This window comes from Zea mays, chromosome 9 (assembly GCF_902167145.1).
Source record: "Zea mays cultivar B73 chromosome 9, Zm-B73-REFERENCE-NAM-5.0, whole genome shotgun sequence".
NCBI lineage: Eukaryota > Viridiplantae > Streptophyta > Magnoliopsida > Poales > Poaceae > Zea > Zea mays.
The window spans coordinates 95,348,085-95,367,862 of record NC_050104.1 but is presented as its reverse complement, the minus strand read 5'-3'; the positions used below and the strand labels follow the sequence as shown (position 1 = coordinate 95,367,862).

At 49.4% G+C, this 19,778-nt stretch overlaps 1 protein-coding gene and 1 long non-coding RNA gene across 2 annotated transcripts; both read left to right on the top strand.

Annotated features, from left to right (window-relative positions):
- Positions 1–3,803: 3,803 nt before the first annotated feature.
- LOC103638688 (60S ribosomal protein L10a) lies at positions 3,804–5,477 on the top strand. Its single transcript, XM_023301090.1, has 3 exons — positions 3,804–3,808; positions 4,464–4,680; positions 4,962–5,477. The coding sequence occupies exons 1-3, from the start codon at positions 3,804–3,806 to the stop codon at positions 5,133–5,135; spliced, it is 396 nt and encodes a 131-aa protein (XP_023156858.1). The 3' UTR covers positions 5,136–5,477.
- A 614-nt stretch (positions 5,478–6,091) lies between these two features.
- On the top strand, positions 6,092–8,389 carry LOC103638689 (uncharacterized). Its single transcript, XR_558973.4, has 4 exons — positions 6,092–6,364; positions 6,454–6,520; positions 7,684–7,787; positions 7,873–8,389. It is a non-coding gene; the product is annotated as an uncharacterized lncRNA (long non-coding RNA).
- Positions 8,390–19,778: the final 11,389 nt, after the last annotated feature.

Here is a 19,778-nt window from a genome sequence, read left to right as displayed (position 1 = left end):
ATGTGCAGGAGACAACAGCTCCTCAGCGAACCAGGTGCCTAGCTCTTTCAAAATTTTGGTGTAATTTAGCGTCCGCAGCTACTGCGCTGGTCTCATTTCTCTAGCCTATTGTTTGATTCAAATTTTCTTATTCTCACGTGTGCAGCACCAAATATAAGCGAATTGTCGTTGGAGAACATGTGTGCTCCTACGCAGTCACCCTATAAAGGTGTTTCCCCATAGATGATTGGCTTTACTTGGTATTTATTTGTATGGATATTCTGTGTGCTTCTAATGTTGTAATGTTTACCATGTGGCATGTGCATTCGATCTGTTGTTAACTTGTTAGAGTGTGCTTGTATCACAAGGTTATTCTACCATGTACAAGATACATTTGATTCTTATGTGGATGCAATATGTACTCCTAATATTGTTGAAATACCTGAATATTTAAGTTTTTATATCTCTAACTACTACAACATGTGATAGATGAAATTTGGGTTGAGTTCAATCTGGAACACATGTGGAAAAGCCCAAATGGCACAACTAGGAACATTATAAATGGTAAAGTGCTTTTGTAATTTGAATGCAATACTCATAGTTTGGCCGTTGAAGCTTCTTTTTTCTTGTTACTTGCACTTTGTTTAGGGAGCCTATTATATGCAAAAACGTTCCAAGACTTGTTCCAGATATTTAACAAAATGTGAAACTACTCTGCATTTTGATGTGTAATAATGTTTTCCCACTCAACTGAAATGCTTGTGCAATCAGGATGGACTATGCACATCTGCATTGGAAGGCATGCTATTTTGGTTGGCTTAAAATCATACTAGAAAAATAGTGCTGCTCTGGTCTATAAGTATGAAACTATATTATTGTTATATGGATGTGCTTCTTACTACTACATTACAACAACATGTGATCGTGCGCGGTGCAACAAGAACTTGAAGAACCAGACCAAGAGTCCAAGACAGGTGCAAGATAATATCGAGTTTATTCTATGAATGGTGACCAGGAATAAGTAACAGTGTTGCAAACTTGTATACTCTCTGCCCACCTCTGCTCTTCATTTTCTTTGCTTCAGTTCAACCCAACAGTTTGATTCTCACCTTTTTACATGTTTTGCTTGGCTCATATCATTAAATGTTTTTTGCATGCTTAAAATTGAAAGCATGATGCAATATTTTCTCTCGATAGCTATGCACCCTTCTTCCTTGTGTATTCTACATTTTGTTCTCATTATGTCAGGCCCCGGAACAACTACTGTTATAATAGTTGTGAAATTGGAACAAAAGTTGTACCTATTGGAGTGTGGCGACATCCAAATTTTAGATATTTTATTTAAAATGCCAGTTCATATTTTTCCTTGTAGAATGTAAATCCTGTTGATTTTGTGTATTATATTTAGAGTGTTACGACATTGTTTTTTGGAGATCTATGTTTTAAACGTAAGGATATTAAGATTTTTTATTTTAAATGTTAGTTCATATTTTTCCTTGCATGATTAACCCCCTAATTAAGAAGGCTGAAGAAACTACTTTGATATCTGACATTGTTGTAGATTTAGCACACAAGGTAACATATATAATGGTTTCATCTTGTTTGATTTTTTCAAAAAGAAAGGTCATTCTTTGTTTCCTACCTATTGTAGTTTCTTGGTTGTTCTATAAGAACATAGTTGAAGTAGGATTGACTGTTGATAGCTATGAAGTTACTCTGATGTCATCTCAGAATTTCTTCAACCACTATTTTTATATTACCTAGGGACAATCTTGTATATCCTGTGAAGCCATCTCACATCTCATTGTGGAAAAAGAGTTAATTGATTCAGCATAGTAAAGCATAAGAATATTTGGTTGTTCATTTTTTAATAATGTAAATGTTTCTGATTCACCTTCGATTTTTATAGATTTTTATAGAGGGCATTGCTAGGGTGATCTCATCTGGGACGGTAATATGATATGCCATAAGTATCGGTGCTTTATATCTTAAGTATCATTTTGTTCTTTATGAGAATGTTATAGCTTTTTTGTTCCTGACAAGTTACATTCCCCTCTCTTTCAGCTAATGGAGATTGTTAGTGCATGCATTTGGCCCATTGGCTGCATACCGCTTTCTTTTTAACAATGACCTCGTTGGACCCTATGCATTTCTTGAGGTATGATTGTTGTGTGCATAAGCTAGAGCATATGATTGTCATAGTGATTGTCATGGAGATGCTGACGCGGAGAAGCGTCAGAGATATCATCTCAGGCCAATCTGGCGCAATCAATCTAACTGAATGGGTCCAGATGTGCAACAGGGAAGGGCGGGGAGCCGACTGCTTCGACCGAGACATCACCAGCTTGGAAGAGTGCCCAAGGGTAATGGAGGAGTTGTTGGCGGTCTCGCTTAGGTGTATCCCTCCTGTAAATGAGAGGCCTAACATGAAGCCAGTCTGCGATGACCTGTGCTCCATAACAGTGTGAGTTTCCTCTTCCCCAGTGTACATGTAACCAATTGGTTTTCTGTTGGTTGGTCCCTATTTTTTTATGGATTTCCCATGGGTTTTCTAGACCCGTCATGTTCTGTTGAGTACTATTGTTTCCTATCAGATATTTCACAGATGGTATGCTTCTAATAGAAGCAATGGCAGACCCACTTTTATAGAGAAGTAGAAGTTGATTGTTCTTGATGAGGCTCATGAGAGGACTTTCAATTGTTTTGACATGCAGTACATTGTGTTAGAAAGCAGATTGAGAGGTAACACTCTTTGTTCAATATACACTATTTTTGGACGAACCATATTCTGTGCTGATAAGAATTGTAAACAAAATCAAGTTGTAATCTCTGCGGCGAAGCCAGAGGAACACGGACGGCATGGTCACCATCCTCGGCTCCTTCGACAACCGCCTCTCCGCGCTCGATGCCGCAATGCGCCCCACCCAGGTTCGCCCACCCCGTATCATGCCCCACCATTTCGGACGCGTCACGCCTTGGTTGGATGGAATTTGAGGCGGGTATGCTTGGTGGAGTTGCAGGTGAGGACGCACGCGATCCGGACGGCGCATGAGAATATCGACTGGACCATCAAGGCCGTCGACGACATCCTCTCCCAGTTCGATCTCGCTCGCCGGGTGCGTTCGCTGTTCCTCTCTCAATTAACATGCTAGACGTTTAGCCGAAATCAGGGTGGATTAGATAAAGTTTTCTTGTGGCATCCTGTGGATCTGAGGGAATCTGAATGAATGTGCAAAAAGGCTAGGCGATTACGATGATTTGTTGCTGAATTATTTAACTATGTGGTAGGTTTAGATTTCAGACTTAATCAGCATGTAGTATTAACATGATTAACACACATTTGGTATGCTATATTTTCTTCTCTGTCGGGTGCATTTGTGGGGCTTTTTGCACATTTGGGAGAGATTAGGGACATGAAACAGCTGCGACTTAGGTTCCAGTTCTTTGCAAGTGCCATGTCATTCAACATCATGCCAGAGGAGCAGCAGGTGAATGAGAGCTTCTTGCCCAGCCATTTTCGCAATTTCTGGCAGCGATTACAGCTAAGGTATGGTTTCAGCAGATCCTTTTGAAGACTGACTATCTTCCATGTTTTCATTATTGTTGGATTAGTCACACAATTGTTAGGCCTTTACCATTCTCTTGCCTTTTTGCAAGATTCTTGGTGATTAATCTCTTACTTTGTTTCCTTACCGCAGAAATATTAGGAGCGCCTAAAGGATCAACTACGATAAATATTTTCAGTGAGTGTACCAAGGCCGAATCATTTCTTCCATTTGGTTCTGTTGCAATATCGATGTTGATTGCCAGTCTGCTCTGCAGCTATGAGGTTAGATGCACTGGTACCTTCTCGTTGTGACACCCACACCTCCAAATTTCTTCTACACATTGCCCTTCTACAGATTGACACACACCTCATCATGAGTGAGTGTGCCAAGGCCAGATCATTTCTTCTACAGATTGCCCTTTTCAGTATGATTTGTGTTTTAACTTTTTAAACTTCTGATGTTTTAAGCTTATATATTTAGGACAGCTTGGGGATGGACCATTAAACAACCTGACATCATTAGTTAGCATGCTCCACGGTTTAAAATGGGTTGGCTTGGGTGTGTGTGTTACAGAGCATGTTGGGGTGGGTGCTTGATTTAGATTTTTGGATAGGTTTGGGCTACAACAGCTGACTGATTGGCTATGGGTTGGGGTGGATTAGACCCCCATTAGTAGGCTTATTCCAATCTGATTCTTTGGGAGCCGGGTCCAACTGTTATTTCATTCTCATAATGAAAATGGATGTGAGATAGATTCAGGTTCTTGTCTCGACACATGAGATGGATTCACGTAGCTTGCTTATTATTATTGATTATTCTACTATTTTTGCCTTCTGCAATTCTTCCTATTGGCAGGAGTATTTGGAATTCTAGAGTATTGTTCCCATCCAGATAGATTATCTCTGCCTAATAAATTCTACCCATTGATTATTGCAGTAAGTTGCAGTCCGAGGTTCTCAAGGATGCCATCTCCCAGATAGTTCAGGATGCCAAGAAGAATAGGAAGTTCACTGAGACTGTTGAGCTTCAGATTAGTCTAAAGAATTATGATCCACAAAAGGACAAGCGTTTCAGTGGCTCTATTAAGTTGCCTCACATCCCTCGTCCAAAGATGAAGGTGTGCATGCTTGGTGATGCCCAACACGTTGAGGAGGTAAACAGGCAGTTGATGATGCACTTGAAAATGTACTTATTTATATGTTGAACATGCTTGCAGTAGTAAATCTGCAAAAACACTAATGCTTCGAGTTACTCAATTGTGGCTGGCATGTATTAGTCAGTCCAAGCCCGCACTTGATTCCATTTGCAATTAAATCTGCTTATACAAATCCTGCTCAACTACATGGAAGATTGAAAGTTTTGCTAAGATAATGCAAGTGCCCTTCTTATCTGGATCAACTTTTCCCCACACAAACCATTTTACTGCATTCTCAGGCTGAGAAGATGGGACTTGACTACATGGATGTTGAGGCCCTCAAGAAAATGAACAGGAACAAGAAGCTTGTTAAGAAGCTTGTCAAGAAGTACCATGCTTTTTTGGCATCAGAGACCATCATCAAGCAAATTCCCCGTCTCCTTGGTCCTGGTCTCAACAAGGCAGACAAGTAGTCCGTTTCTGACATGACAGTTACTTTGCGTGCCAAGCTGTAGCATGCAATGCAGTGTTGTCTCATATTTCTCTATGTAGTTTTGCATGATAATGACTAATTTGGTACTTATTGCAAGGCAATGTCCTGTCATTGTGTTTGTATTGAACTATTTTATTAGTTGCTTGATGACATACTCTTGGAGCTGTTCATCTGGAGAGCTTTTGATATATGTGGTCTGCTTTGCCTGCCCAGCTGATTGAATCATGTTGATATCACTCCTGCAGGCAAGTTCCCCACTCTGGTCACTCACCAGGAATTCCTGGAATCCAAGGTGAATGAGACGAAGGCTACAGTCAAGTTTCAACTGAACAAAAGTCCTTTGCATGGGTGTTGCGGTCGGTAACCTGTCTATGGAGGAGAAGCAGATCCAACAGAACATCCAGATGAGCGTAAACTTCCTCGTGTCTCTTCTGAAGAAAAACTGGTAGAATGTGAGTGATCCTCTGGTCTTTATTGCATCTATGCCTTAAGAATTGTTCCTGTTGTGTTTACATCTAATGAACATTTTAGAATGTAAGTCGAAGGAGTTGGTTATAACACGTTGTGATGTATGCGTTGCAGGTAAGATGCCTCTACATCAAGAGCACCATGGGGAAACCATGCAGGGTGTTCTAAGTCTGCTTTTTTGTGAAGTCTGCTCTTCATGATATTTGGTTTTTGAACCGAGGTTGTCTTGAACTAAAACTCTTGTTAGATCATATTTGGTTGGCAGGATATTTGAGTTCGGGCAGGTGTTTTCCCCTTGTCTTTGTAATCTCTCTATATAATGTTTTTGAGAGGCTCAGTATAATATGCGTATTATACATTATACCCAATCGTTTCTGTTACTGTGGAACCATGAGTTTCCACCATTGCTGATGCGCCCTCAGGGTAGCGCCCCTCTATTTACGAGATAGAGCCTTGTAGGAAGTTTTTGGTCACTAATCTGGCTGCTATTACTAGACTAAAGAATGTAGACGTGTAGCGGGTTTAAAAATCCAAGACATTTTGGCTGATAAATGTTAGGGCCAATCTGTTGTGGATGTGGTTCTGTTATTAGCCTCATGTTTGCTTGAAATTGTCTATTTTGCTTAATAGCCATCCATGTTGTCTATTTTGCTTAATCCCCGCCGTCATGTCCCTCCATTCCCTGATCTATCAAAACAAATGTAGAAGAAGAGAAGGGGCCTGCTCCTGCCGCCGGATCTGGTCTGCCCAACAACAACCGAAGTCTGGAGGAGTGGCCAACCCTCCTATTGCTGCTCCTTGTTCTTATACCGATTCGATCTGTGCTGCAGCTTGGCTTTGGAAAAGCTAGATGAAAATAAGGAGAGAAGGGAGGGAGGAGGTCGTGGTCTCCTTGAGGTATTTACATAGATGGATTACTTCTTTCCCCATGATTTTTTGTGGTTTATTATTCCTATTTAACCCTAATCCTGTCAAGATCAGAATGATCAGTTTGTAGCAGTAGCAGATCGGGTCGTTTTTAAAGTTTTTTTGAGGTCGATTCAGAGGAACTTGTTATAGTGAAAGTTTTAGATAATTTCACGTTCTTTCCAACGAGTATTTACTCGCAAAATTCTGTTCTGTATTTCAAGAGTTTTGAATCTCTGAATATTGTTGTTGGTCTATTCTGTCCGTCAGTCTTCTGCAGTAGCAGATCAGGACGTTTTTGAAGGTCCTGGTATCCGACTCAGGGAAACTCATAATAGTAAAAGTTTTAGAGTACTTTATTAGCTTTCCATCAAGTACTTATTGACATTTTTCTGATGAGAATTCTAAGAGATATGAGGTATGAAGCTAGCCATTGTGATCTATCAGGTTACAATTGCAGTTACAAGTTTTAATATTGGGTGGCATTTTAGAATATCTTATATACCGAATTTGTTCTGATCGCTATGGAACCATTGGAAATAAAGTTTATGATCTTTCCATAGTGTGGTTATTTGAATGTTTTCCTGCAATATGCTGAGAGTTATGGGAGTGAAGTGAGGCATTCGACTCAGCCTGATTCTGGTTCAGCTAAGAGTTTCAGATTTGTGATGCATTATATTTTGCATAGAGGCCGATTTAATACTGACATCTATAGAATGTTTTGAAGTTATGACATATTAGCATGCATGCCATTTTTTTGTTGAATGGTCATGCACAGCTGGCCTCTTCTCTTGAACTATGCTACCATGCTAAAACAATGTAATTACTACTTGGAGCCCAATATGTCAAATTTCAATGTAATTACTACTATGCCATTTTTTCTTTTACTATGTGGAACACCAAGGGCTTGTTCGGTTTGAGGTGGTTTGAGGGGGATTGGATGGGATTTAATCCCCTTCTATTCAAATTTGTATAGGAGGGAATTTAATCCCCTCCAATCCCCCTCAATCGACCCCTAACCGAAGATGCCCTAAATTGGGTACACCATTATCTATATCCTTAATTCAGTATATATCATTAACATTAAGTAATTATTGTGTAACTAAATTCACACTAAACTCAGTATGCATTACCGTTTTGGTTGCATCACTTAGTGGAGATATGTATTGTGTCTTGACCGGTCAAGAAACACCTGTCAATATACATCGGCACCACATGGGCTACGACTGCTATCGAATCCTTGAAGCCAAAGCTAAAGGTGAATTTTAGCTCAGCCGCACTACACATTTTATCAATGCAGGTTTCATACATTATGGTTAAAGCAAGTTATTTTTTGCTTGCAGAGAATGCTCCATCACCAGCTTCCCCCTTGCAAGCCGACCTATGTGTCCAGCTGAGTTGAAGATAATGCAAAAATTTGAAGGTGACTAAAAAATCTGAAGACAGGGTGTGGACAGGAATTGCATTCAGAAAATTTATAACTAAAACCGCTCGCTTAGCTGTATCGTCAAATGCAGAATAATTACAAGCTAATCTAATTGATGATTTTTATCATTTCGGGTTTGGGAAAAGGTAAATATGTTGGATTTAAGCATAAATAAATTTTCTTACTTTCAACATCGTCCAGTACTAGAAAACCTTGGATTTATCATATTTTTAAGATGAAGGAAATCATCATTGACAAGTTTTATATATCAGCATTGGTGGTAGCTTAAACCCTGTACAACATTGTTTAGAATAATATCAGTTGAGTTATGGTAATTAGATCAAATATGATTGTGTGCCGTCGCAACACACAGGCGTTGTACTATGATACTTGCTATTGGGAGTATGATTTTCCATGCCACCTTGCAACTTCTATACGTTTTCTCTTAAATTGATAGTATTTTATGTTTATGTGAAATGACACTTTTAACTTTGTGGTACCTACATGAGAAACTGTTATAAGAGCTTTATTCTGGTCATTATGTAATTGTAATTATAGAGAGAATCTGCTAACATTAATTATATTAATTATAGAGAAAGAAGAACAATATGCTGCTTGCACTTCATAACATTGTTGTCAATGTTTCGGAACTCAACATTGTTGTCAATGATTCCAAATATTTCTCGGACGATTAAGAGGCCACAAAATGAGCCATGTACTCCATCGAGGACCTCAACTCCGAATGCCCTCACAGCATAGGACGACAAATATTGTTTCTACATCTCAATATATTTTACCATAACATGTTTACCCGTAGCAACGCACGGGCATACACCTAGTTAGAGCACTAAGCAGTCATTAGGATCTGAATATTAATTATACAAGCTAATAATATATAGTCTTGATGCCTCTTTTAGAAAGGCAATTTACCACGAGGCGTTTGGATCCTTTCATTTTATAGGAATTGGAATTCACTAAATAAATTAACTTATTTAGTTTGTAATTTGACATTCCACCACTTTCCAAAGTTCATATATAAGCTTATCTCAAATTCATGAGTTGGAGGATGAGAAATGGTTTTATGCATGAGTAGAATTTGTTTCTACTCTATAACTTACATGACACTCTTCGTCTCACTACTCTATAGTAAAAATATAGCACATAAATATCTCCGACATCTTGCTAATAATAGTATACAAAAATATTTTGTATAAAACCGAATTATCTTAATTGATATATGGCTAAATTACTATTATTAGAATGGAATTCAAATCCAATGATCCAAACGGGGCGTAAATAGAAATGAGCTAGGCCATACGAACTGATTATAGTGTTGTCAGCACTACAGTTTTAGAGTTATAACAGGGGCTGCACAAAATTTAGACATTAGCTATTCTTTGAACTAATTCTATGCACTTGCACATATCATTCTTGGCGGTACCCTGGTTCTGTCGAATCCTTGATTTTTAGTGGTTCTTGTTTGTGCCTATTGAATGAAATTTAGAGCATTAATAAATTTACTAAATATTACGTAATAAGGCATAAATCTGTGTTTTGTGCTAAAGTATATAAAGAACAATTGATATTCTTGACTTGTATGAGGTAAGTGTATAGAAGTTGATCTTTTTGGAGGAGATTGAAGATTAGGTTCGATCTCTTTGTCCTTGTCAGCAGGATCTCTTTGTCGGGTCTTGGTTTGTATGGAGGAATACTAATTTTGCCACCTTTGCAACAATTGTTATAAACAATAGATCCATCACGTTGTTTTGCTCTAATTCTCTCACCATACCTGTCGGCGTTTCGAGACAGGGGGGTCCCTAAGCCGACGAGTGAGTGTGCTGCGTGCCCCAGCCCAGATGGGTCGAGCGCGTGGGCGAGCGCGAAGGGGGGAGAGGCGAGGTGGCCGGAGACGGGCGTGAGAGAGGTGGAAGTCCCGCGGCCTTCGTGTTCGTCCCGCGCCCAGGTCGGGTGCGCTTGCAGTAGGGGGGTTACAAGCGTCCACGCGGGTGAGGGAAGCGAGCGGCCCCAAGAGAGCGCATGTCCCGTCCTCGGTCCCGTGCGGCCAACCTCCTCTGAGAAGGCACTGGTCCTTCCTTTTATAGGCGTAAGGAGAGGATCCAGGTGTACAATGGAGGTGTAGCAGAGTGCTACGTGTCTAGCGGAGAGAGAGCTAGCGCCCTAAGTACATGCCAATGTGGCAGCCGGAGAGATCTTGGCACCCTGCTGGCGTGATGTCGTGGCTGTCGGAGGAGCAACGGAGCCTGGCGGAGGGACAGCTGTCGGGGCGGTCGAGTCCTTGCTGACGTCCCCCTGCTTCCGTAAGAGAGCTGAGAGCCACCGTCGTCACAGAGCTTGTGGGGCGCCATCATTGCCCATCTGGCGGAGCTAGCCAGATGGGACACCGGTCTTGTTCTCTGTGACCCGAGTCGGCTCGGGGTAGGATGATGATGGCGCTCCCTATTGACGTGGCGGGCCCGCGTCCGAGGTCGGGCGACGTGGGGGCTCCTCCGAAGCTGAGGTCGAGTCTGTCTTCTGTTGCCGAGGCCGAGCCCGAGCCCCTGGATCGGGCGAGGCGGAGATCGTTCGGCAGAGGCCAGGGCGGAGTTCGAGCCCTGGGGTCGGGCGGAGCGGAGTTCGTCGTCTTCCGGGTCTTAGCCCGAGTCCGAGCCCTGGGGTCGGGCGGAGCGGAGTTCGCCGTCTTCCGGGTCTTAGCCCGAGTCCGAGCCCTGGGGTCGGGCGGAGCGGAGTTCGCCGTCTTCCGGGTCTTAGCCCGAGTCCGAGCCCTGGGGTCGGGCGGAACGGAGTTCGCCGTCTTCCGGGTCTTAGCCCGAGTCCGAGCCCTGGGGTCGGGCGGAGCGGAGTTCGCCGTCTTCCGGGTCTTAGCCCGAGTCCGAGCCCTGGGGTCGGGCGGAGCGGAGTTTCCTATGGCGCCTCTGGCGAGGCCTGACTGCCTGTCAGACTCACTCTGTCGAGTGGCACTGCAGTCGGAGTGGCGCAGGCGGCGCTGTCCTTCTGTCAGATCGGTCAGTGGAGCGGCGGAGTGACGGCGGTCACTTCGGCTCTGCCGGGGGCGCGCGTCAGGATAAAGGTGTCAGGCCACCTTTGCGTTAAATGCTCCTGCAACTTGGTCAGTCGGTGCGGCGATTTAGTCAGGGTTGCTTCTTAGCGAAGCCAAGGCCTCGGGCGAGCCGGAGATGTGTCCGCCGTTAAAAGGGGGGCCTCGGGCGGGACGGAAGTCCCTCGAGGTTGGCTGCCCGAGTCCGAGGCTAGGCTCGGGTGAAGCGTGATCGAGTCACTCGTATGGACTGATCCCTGACTTAATCGCACCCATCAGGCCTCTGCAGCTTTATGCTGATGGGGGTTACCAGCTGAGAATTAGGCGTCTTGAGGGTACCCCTAATTATGGTCCCCGATAGTAGCCCCCGAGCCTCGAAGGGAGTGTTAGCACTCGCTTGGAGGCTTTCGTCGCACTTTTTTGCAAGGGGGACCAGCCTTTCTCGGTTGCATTTTGTTCCGGTGGGTGCGCGCGAGCGCACCCGCCGGGTGTAGCCCCCGAGGCCTCGGAGGAGTGGTTTCACTCCTTCGAGGTCTTAATGCCTTGCGTAACGCTTCGGCTGGTCTGGTCGTTCCCTCATGCGAACTGGCCGTAGCCCGGGTGCACGGTCGGGGCCCAAGCTCTCGGGCTGGTATGTTGACGCTGTCAACGGTTCGGCCGGAGCCGGGTTTGCGAGAGCAGCCCCCGAGCCTCCGCACAGGGCGAGAGGGCGATCAGGGACAGACTCGACTTTTTACATACGCCCCTACGTCGCCTTTCCACAAGGAGGAGGGGGGAGTGCGCCATGTTACCCTCGATGGGCACCGAACATGGTGTCTCCGGTGAGCTGCAAGCGGGTAATCCGAGTGGACGTCCATGCCCCGTTCGTTGGGGGTCGGCTAGGGGCCCAGAGGCACGCCCAAAAGTACCTGCGGGTGATCTGCCGGACCCGGTCCCCTGGCGACGGGGTCCGAGGGCTCGATGCCTCCCTCCGATGGGATTCCGTTACAAGATCGCTCCCGCTGGTCTCGGAAATGTCCTAGGGTACCTCGGGAGCGCAGCCCGAGCCTCGGTTATGTATCGAACGTACCCCTGGTCATCCCTCGCTCGGTGTCTGAGGCGACTGTGAACCCTTCGGGGGCCAGCCTTCGAACCCCTGATCAGTAATGGGCGCGGAGCCCGAGTAGCCTGAGGCGGCCATGGAGCCCTTCGGGGGGCCGGCCTTCGAACCCCTGACCAGTAGTGGGTGTCGGGCCCACGTGATCTGAGGCGACTGTTGAACCCTTCGGAGGGCCAGCCTTCGAACCTCTGATCAGTAGGGGGGGCTCGGAGCCTGGTTCCTTCACAGGGAAGGATCCTTTTCGGGGTATCCCCCTTTCCCGGTCCCTGTTGCAAGAGATAGAGAAAGAGGAAAAAAGGAAAAGGATACGAAATCGAACGACGTGGCGTACCTTTTTTGGCGCGGTTATTACGGCGAAGGCGAAGCGTTGTCCGCTTCTCCTGCCGGAAGCGCCGCCTGTCCCGCCGCGGAGTTAATGCGACGGGGCGAGTGGTTGGCGGGGCGGCCGTTGCGCGTGCGCGAGCCGTTCGAGGGACGGCTATTTCGCTTCGCACTTTTTGAATCCCGTGTCCGGTCCGGGCGGAGCGCTGGAAACGGTTTCGCCCTGGTCTTTATATACTCGGGAGAGAACCTGGTGACGGCTCTTCGCTCCGCTTCCTGCCTCTCTCTTTAGGTTTTCGCAACCCGAGAGGCTTTGACCAGAGGAGAGGAAAGCCGCCCTTCCTGCCCCTTGCGCCGCCATCCCTTCCGCCTTGCTGATGGCTGACCGAGTGACCATCATCTCCCCGCGCGATCCGTGGCCATTTTCCACGGTGACGGCGAGCGATCTGGAGGAGCTGGTTGGCGAAGGTTTGCTTCGCCCCCTCACTGACGGGCAGCGACCTGAGTGGATTCCTCCCACGGGCGGAGTCGCTCCACCCCCACCGCCGGGGTACGTTGTGAGCTTCATCTCCTTCCACGAGCGGGGATTCGACGTGCCGACTGGCCGCTTCATGCGGGCAATCCTGTTCCACTATGGGGTGGAGTTGCACAACCTCTCCCCCAATTCCATCTCGCAGGCCGCTATCTTCGTAGCGGTGTGCGAAGGGTATTTGGGGATCGCTCCCCATTGGGATTTCTGGACCCATCTCTTCCTCGCCGAGCCTTTCGCCTTGCCGACGGGGGAGAGGAGGGTCCGTGCAGCGGTGCGGGCCGGCGGCTGCACTCTCTTGCTGAGGCAGTCGCGGGCGTCGCAGTACATTCCTGCCATCCTTGCGTCCTCGAACAAGGGGTGGCAGCGCCGGTGGTTCTACCTCCGGAACGACGGGGAGTTGCTCCCACCGTTCTCCCAGCGAGTAGTCACCGCCGCCACCGACGTCTGGCGTCACGGGACCCCGCACGAGAGACAGAAGAATCTCGAACCCCTCCTCGAGGCCCTGAAGGCGTTGCGGGAGGGGGGACTCACCGCTGCAGGAGTGATTGCCGCTATCCACCGTCGGAGGGTGCTTCCCTTGGCGGAGCGGCGGCTGCCGCTTTGGGAGATGACCTCGGAGGCCGACTGGGAGGGCTCGCGAATGTCCCCTGATCCTCTTCCTTTCGACGCCCTTCAATGGCGGGTGTCGGCTGCGATGGGGAAGCCGGACTCCCACGCCTACTCCCAGCTTCGAATGCGCCCCGACCAGGGGTGCATAAATCTGGTGAGTGTTTACTCCCTCCTCCTTCATACATCGGGTTGCTCTGGGTTCTTACGGTCGGGTTTCTTTCTCCCCTTTTTTAGGAGGTGGGGTGGCACAAACCCTCCCGGCCACGGGTCCCGGAGGACGCGGTGGACCGAGCAGCGCGGCGGGTCGCCGCGGAGGAGAAGAAGAAGAAGAAGGACGCGGAGAAGGCCCGGGCCCGTGAGCGGAGGTGGGCTCGGGATGCCTTGGAGAAGCGCCGTCGCCAGCAGGAGAGGGACGGACTCCCGAGGGAGCCATCGCCGGAGACGCCCGACGACGACGATGACGATGATGATGAAGAGGAGGATGACATGGCCGCCCGTCTCGGCCTCAGCCCCGGCTTGGGGTGTGGCCAGGAGCCGTCGAGCCAGCCCCCGAGCGGGCCGACTCCGTCAGCCCCCGGAGTTGGGGCGTCAGGGTCCCGGCCCGAGGCACGGGGGCGATCCGAGAGGTCACCTGACCCCTCAGCCGGAGGAGCTGAGGTGGCTCCGGAGGGCCAGGTCAGGGCGTCCGTTCCCCAGGGGCCGCCGCTCGTGCCGGCGGCGCATGGGGGTGATCCTCAAGTCATCGCGGCCGTGCCCGGGCAATCTGCTTCCCGGGCGCCCAAAACAAGGGTGGCGCCGAAGGTGCCGGCGAAGCGGACCTCGGCGGCTGTTTCGGGAGCCGGGATCCAAGAAGGCTCCCCCAGGCGCGGTGGATCATGGCCCGAAGTGGGTGAGTATCTCGGACTGTCTTCGTCTTGGCTTCCCATTCATATGTTTCGGCTGTGATTTTCCCTTCCTCCCCCTTTTTTTTATCCAGCAAGCGAAGCCATGGCCAGACCGACCTGGCACCCCGGAAGGCCCTTAAGACGGCGCCGGACTGCGCGGCCAGCGCTGCCCCAGGTCTCGTTGTTCAGCCGACCCTTTCGCAGGGCGTTCCACCGCAGGGGGTTCGGGCGTCGCCTGCCTCCGGGGAGCGGGCTCCCGAGGCTGGCTCTTCTGCCGAGGCGGCCATCGTGATTGGGGAGGTGGCTGGCGCTGACGTGGCCCCGAGCCCGCCTGTCGTGTTGGCCACGCTGGCGCCCGCCGCTACCAAAGTCGCCGCCGTCCCGGTCGGAGAGCGACCGGTTGTTGCCAACGCCGGGATGGCTGACGTGTCGGCGCCCAGTGTCTCGGAAGAGGCGGGCGCGGACGCGGGATCCGTGCAGCCGGGGGCAGCCTCATCACTGTGCGGCAGAGCCCCGAGGCCCGGCGTCAGCTGCTCCGATTCCGGACCCGCGAGGCCTCGGATCCTGTCTTCGTTCTCGACGATGAACAGGAGGACCAGTCCTGGGATGAGCTCCGCGAGCGCGCTGAAGCGACGGTGGGGTCGCTCCGGTCGTCGTTGGAGGTTCTCTGCAGGGATGTCCCCAAAATCCTCCAGGTAACGGTTTCAGACATACCTTTCTCTTTCTGTGAGCGAGGCGTTCGTCGTGACGCCCTGTCTCCTTCCCCCAGGACCTGGCGGATCGGAGCGCTGCCAAGTCGTCATTCATCCGCCGCGAGGTCGGCGTCTGGGGCTCGCTGCGATCCCTGAGGACCTCGCTCGCCGGGGCTACCGCGCGCCTTTCTCAGCAGGATGCCAAGGTAGCGGACCTCCAGTTGCTCTGCGCTGACCTGAGAGCCGAGGCGGCAGCAGCGCGTGCGGAGGCGCAACAGCAGCGATCGGAGCTCGTCCAGGTCGTCGAGGAGCGGGACCAAACTCGGGGTCGGGCTGCCGAGGCCGAAAGTCGAGCTGAGACCCTCGCGGCCTGAAAGGATCACGATGCCCAAGAGGGGGGGGGGGTGAATTGGGCTTTTCTAAAAATCAACACTAATTAAAACCTAAGCAAGAGCTAAACAAGAGCCCAACTTCACCCCAACAACTAGCACTAAGAATATAATACTAGAAATGAAACAAAGCTAAGATAATACTTCAAATACTTGCTAAACAAATACACAATGTAAAGTGCTTGAATTAAGTGCGGAATGTAAAGCAAAGTTTAGAAGACTCCTCCAATTTTTCCCGAGGTATCGAAGAGTCGGCACTCTCCACTAGTCCTCGTTGGAGCACCCGCGCAAGGGTATCGCTCCCCCTTGGTCCTCGCAAGAACCAAGTGCTCACTACGAGATGATCCTTTGCCACTCCGGCGCGGTGGATCCCTCGAGACCGCTTACAAACTTGAGTCGGGTCACCAACAAGATCTTCACGGTGATCACCGAGCTCCCAACGCCACCAAGCCGTCTAGGTGATGCCGATCACCAAGAGTAACAAGCCATAGACTTTCGCTTGACCAAGAGAAGCCTAATGCAAGTGGTGTGTGCTCTAGGTGGCTCTCACTAGCGCTAATGAGGAACAAGCGTGGATTATGATTCTCTAATCTCCTCACAAGGCTTTTGGTGCTTGCAATACTCTACCAAGGTGCTGGAATAAATGTGGAGTGCAAGACATTGAATATGGTGGGTGGAAGGGGTATAAATAGCCCTCACCCACCAACTAGCCGTTACAGGCAACATGCTGCGCGATGGCGCACCGGACAGTCCGGTGCGCCACCGGTGCGCCAACGGTGCGCCACCGGTGCGCCAACGGTCACTTCCAACGGCTAGTTCTGACACAGAGCCGTTGGACTCATGGCGCACCGGACAGTGAACAGTCCACTGTCCGGTGCACACCGGACAGTCCGGTGCGGTGTCCGGTGTGCCACTAAAATTCATTTTCCGAAGGCTGCGCTCTCGGGTTTCTGCGACTGGGAGAGTCCCTGCCGTGGACCAGCCTGGCCCACCTGGCAGAGGGTGCACCGGACAGTCCAGTGCACACCGGACAGTCCGATGCCCCAAAGCCAGAAACTCTAAGTCTTGTTTTTCAACTGATTTTCAAATCGGTTTTCGCTCTAACTTGTGTGTGAGTTCTAGAGTGACACCTAGCACTGTATATGAGTGTGATTGTGCACCAACACTACACTAGAACTCTCTTGGTCAAACTACTTATCGACAACCCCTCTTTATAGTACGACTAAAAGAGAATAAAAGACCTAACTAAATCGCGAGTGTCCACATCTCCTTGACACTCGGACTCCGTAGACCTTCACCTTTTGTTCCGTCTTTTTAGCCGTCGCTTCGAGTTCTTATTTCCGGGATTGTTTTCACCGTTGTAGTACTTCTACCTGTCATGCGACCTAACTTACCATTTGTCTCTGCAAAACACACGTTAGTCACATATAATAATACGTTGTCATTAATCACTAAAACCAACCAGGGGCCTAGATGCTTTCAATCTCCCCCTTTTTGGTGATTGATGACAACCCTACAAGTTTTGTGAGAGTAGTTTGTTTTCAAGATTCTGTCAATAGAAAGAATGGTTAGTTATACTCAGTAATCTTTGACAGAAAGAATGTGTACCATAGTAATAAGAGTGAGCGCATACACATCATAAGATTCTTGTTCATATAAAAGAGAAAGTAAATTAATGAAACAAGAGCTGGAAGACTGGTGATATGATATAAGGTGAAAACATAGTACACACAGTCAAACATACGTGATGAGAGTATATGACGAGTTTGTGAGCCAAAAACATAAAGCTAGTACAGAGAGTAGCAGGCACAAATATTACATCAAAAGGACACTGACTCTCTACTAACTCTCTAACTCCCCCTAGCTCTCACAACTCATATCTCTCCCCCTTTGGCGTCAAACACCAAAAGGGACCTGAACCTAAACATCTGATGCAGGAGGAGGCGGCGGGGGCGCATCCGGTCGAGGTCGAGGTAGCAGAGCAAACGCCGACGGAGGGTCAGAGTCAGTCTCGGATCCAGGATCTGCGGTAGAAGCTGGAGCTGGTACTGACTCGGACGCAGGCAGCGCTGCAGGAGCTACCGGAACAGAAGCAGTCACAGATACTGCCACAGCGGTAGTGGTAACAGCAGATGCTGGTGGCACTAGCGGCTGTGGGCAGACAGAGCTGAGGACCGGAGAAGTGAACGCCAAGGTGACCGGCCGGAGCGGAGAGGTAACAGCAGGGGGTGCAGACAAGATCGAAGGCACCACTGGAGCGTGAAGCGCAGAAGGCGGAGCAGACTGAACCGGAGGTGCTGAGATACCAGAATGCTGAAGCATGAGGGCCATGAATGCCCTATTCTCTGCCCTATCCTGAATAAGCTGCTGCTGAAGAGCATCCTGCCTGTCCTGCATGCTCTGAAACATCGAGAGCATCGTCTCGGATAACCGTGCCTGCTCGGCTGCCAGGTTGGCTAGAATCGCCGCAAGAGCAGGGTCCATAGCCGGAGGAGGAGCAGGGGCAGCACGAGAACTCCCAGCCTCATGATCATGTGAGCGTGGAGGCATAGGAGGCGGAGGCGGAGGAGGAATCCCAAAATCATCATCATCATCATCATCAGCTGCTGTACCCTGGGTGTCAAACTGTCGAAGTGCGGCATCCTCGGCCGGAGTGTCAAACACAGGAACATAAGCTGGCACTGGAATCTCTGGAGCAGGACGGTAAGATCCAAACACAAGGCGTGAGGCCTCAAGGGTACTCTGAAAACGAGGTGGCTGGATCAGCTGCGCAAAGATGTGGCATAAGTAGTGAGCATAAGGGAGCTGACGTCGAGCACGAATCCCATCCAGAACAGTGTCCTCGATCTCACAGATCAGAAAGTCCACAACATCAAACTGTGAGTGGGATACCAGGGCACCAAGGAGCCAAAGCTGAATATGAGTGGTAGCCTCCCTGTATCCCATCCTAGGCAGGAGTGTCCGTCGGACGAGCTCATATAAGTACTTCGCTGCAGTAGTGAAGTCCGCTGGAGAACGTCGCGACCCATCTGTGAAAGGCGGGCGGAACAGAGCCGCGACGTGAGCTGTCCCTGGAGCCACACCGCCGTGAGGGCGACGTGGAGGATCTGAAGTGTCGTAGCAGAGACTGTGAAGGCGAGTAGTCGACTCAGGGAAACCAAAAAGCTGACGGATCTGACTAGCAGTGATCGTAACATCCTCGCGCTCAAAGCGAAACCTCATCCACTGATGATCCGGGTCAATTCAAACAGATGCATAGAAGACGCGGACCCACTCCTCAACATATCTGCCGCTGATAGTCAGAAATGACAGAAGGCCTGGCAAATAGGTGAGATGCGCCTCAGACTCAGCACCGGCTGCTAGCAAGAAGGCTGGAAGATCCAATAGGCGGTGAACTCGTAGCGCAATCTGAGCAGACATCTGAGCCCGGAAGAAAGACTCCTGAATCCGTGTGCTGAAGAGAACTCCTGCTGCTGGGTCTCTCTGAGCTGGCAGCCAAGACTCCACGGGTACGTACCGGAACCGACGTACCCGGGCTGCAGTAGCACGCTGAAGATCAAACAGACGAGGATCCGAAGCCAGAGGACGAACCTCAGTCTCATCACGCTCTCGGAAGCGAGGTGGAGGGACAGGTGGAGCAGAAGCAGGAGCGGGTGCAGGGGTAGCAGTGGAAGCTGGCGTAGTACTGGTAGTGGGTATGGCGGTGGAGGTGGATGGAGCAATAGGAGTGACGGGAGTAGGCAGAGTGGGTGGCGGAGTGGAAGCGGAGGTGTGAGTGGAGGAGCGAGACCGGGAGGCAAGACGACGAGCACGGAAAGCAATCTGATCTGAGGGAACATCCGGCTGATCTCCAAGTGCTGCCTGCGCAGCGGCTGCTGCAGCTGCTGCTGCTGCACGAGCCTCTCTGTCCGAACGCCGCTTCTTGCGGCCCTCCTGCTGCTCCAGATACACAGTCTTGCCCTTCACCTGCCTGAAGGGGCGACGAGGGTCCTCATCGTCGCCACCCCCTGATGCCGACGCATTCTTTGTGCGCGACATCCTGAACTAAAGTCTGCAAAGGAGATAGAGAGACTAAGCACAGAGCAAAAATGACCGATAGATTTAGCAAAGAGTGAGATGTCTACCTGGAAAGCGCACACTGGAGGTGACGATCCAGGCAGAATGGAAGACGGCACACGGTCACACAAGGTCACTGAAATGACAGAAGAGGTGAGCACGTATTAGTCACATAGTCATAAGCAT

Excerpts from the sequence above, each read along its gene's own strand:
- LOC103638688 (XM_023301090.1), top strand. Across the intron at positions 4,681-4,961 it reads ATGCCCAACACGTTGAGGAG|GCTGAGAAGATGGGACTTGA; the intron begins GTAAACAGGCAG and ends CTGCATTCTCAG.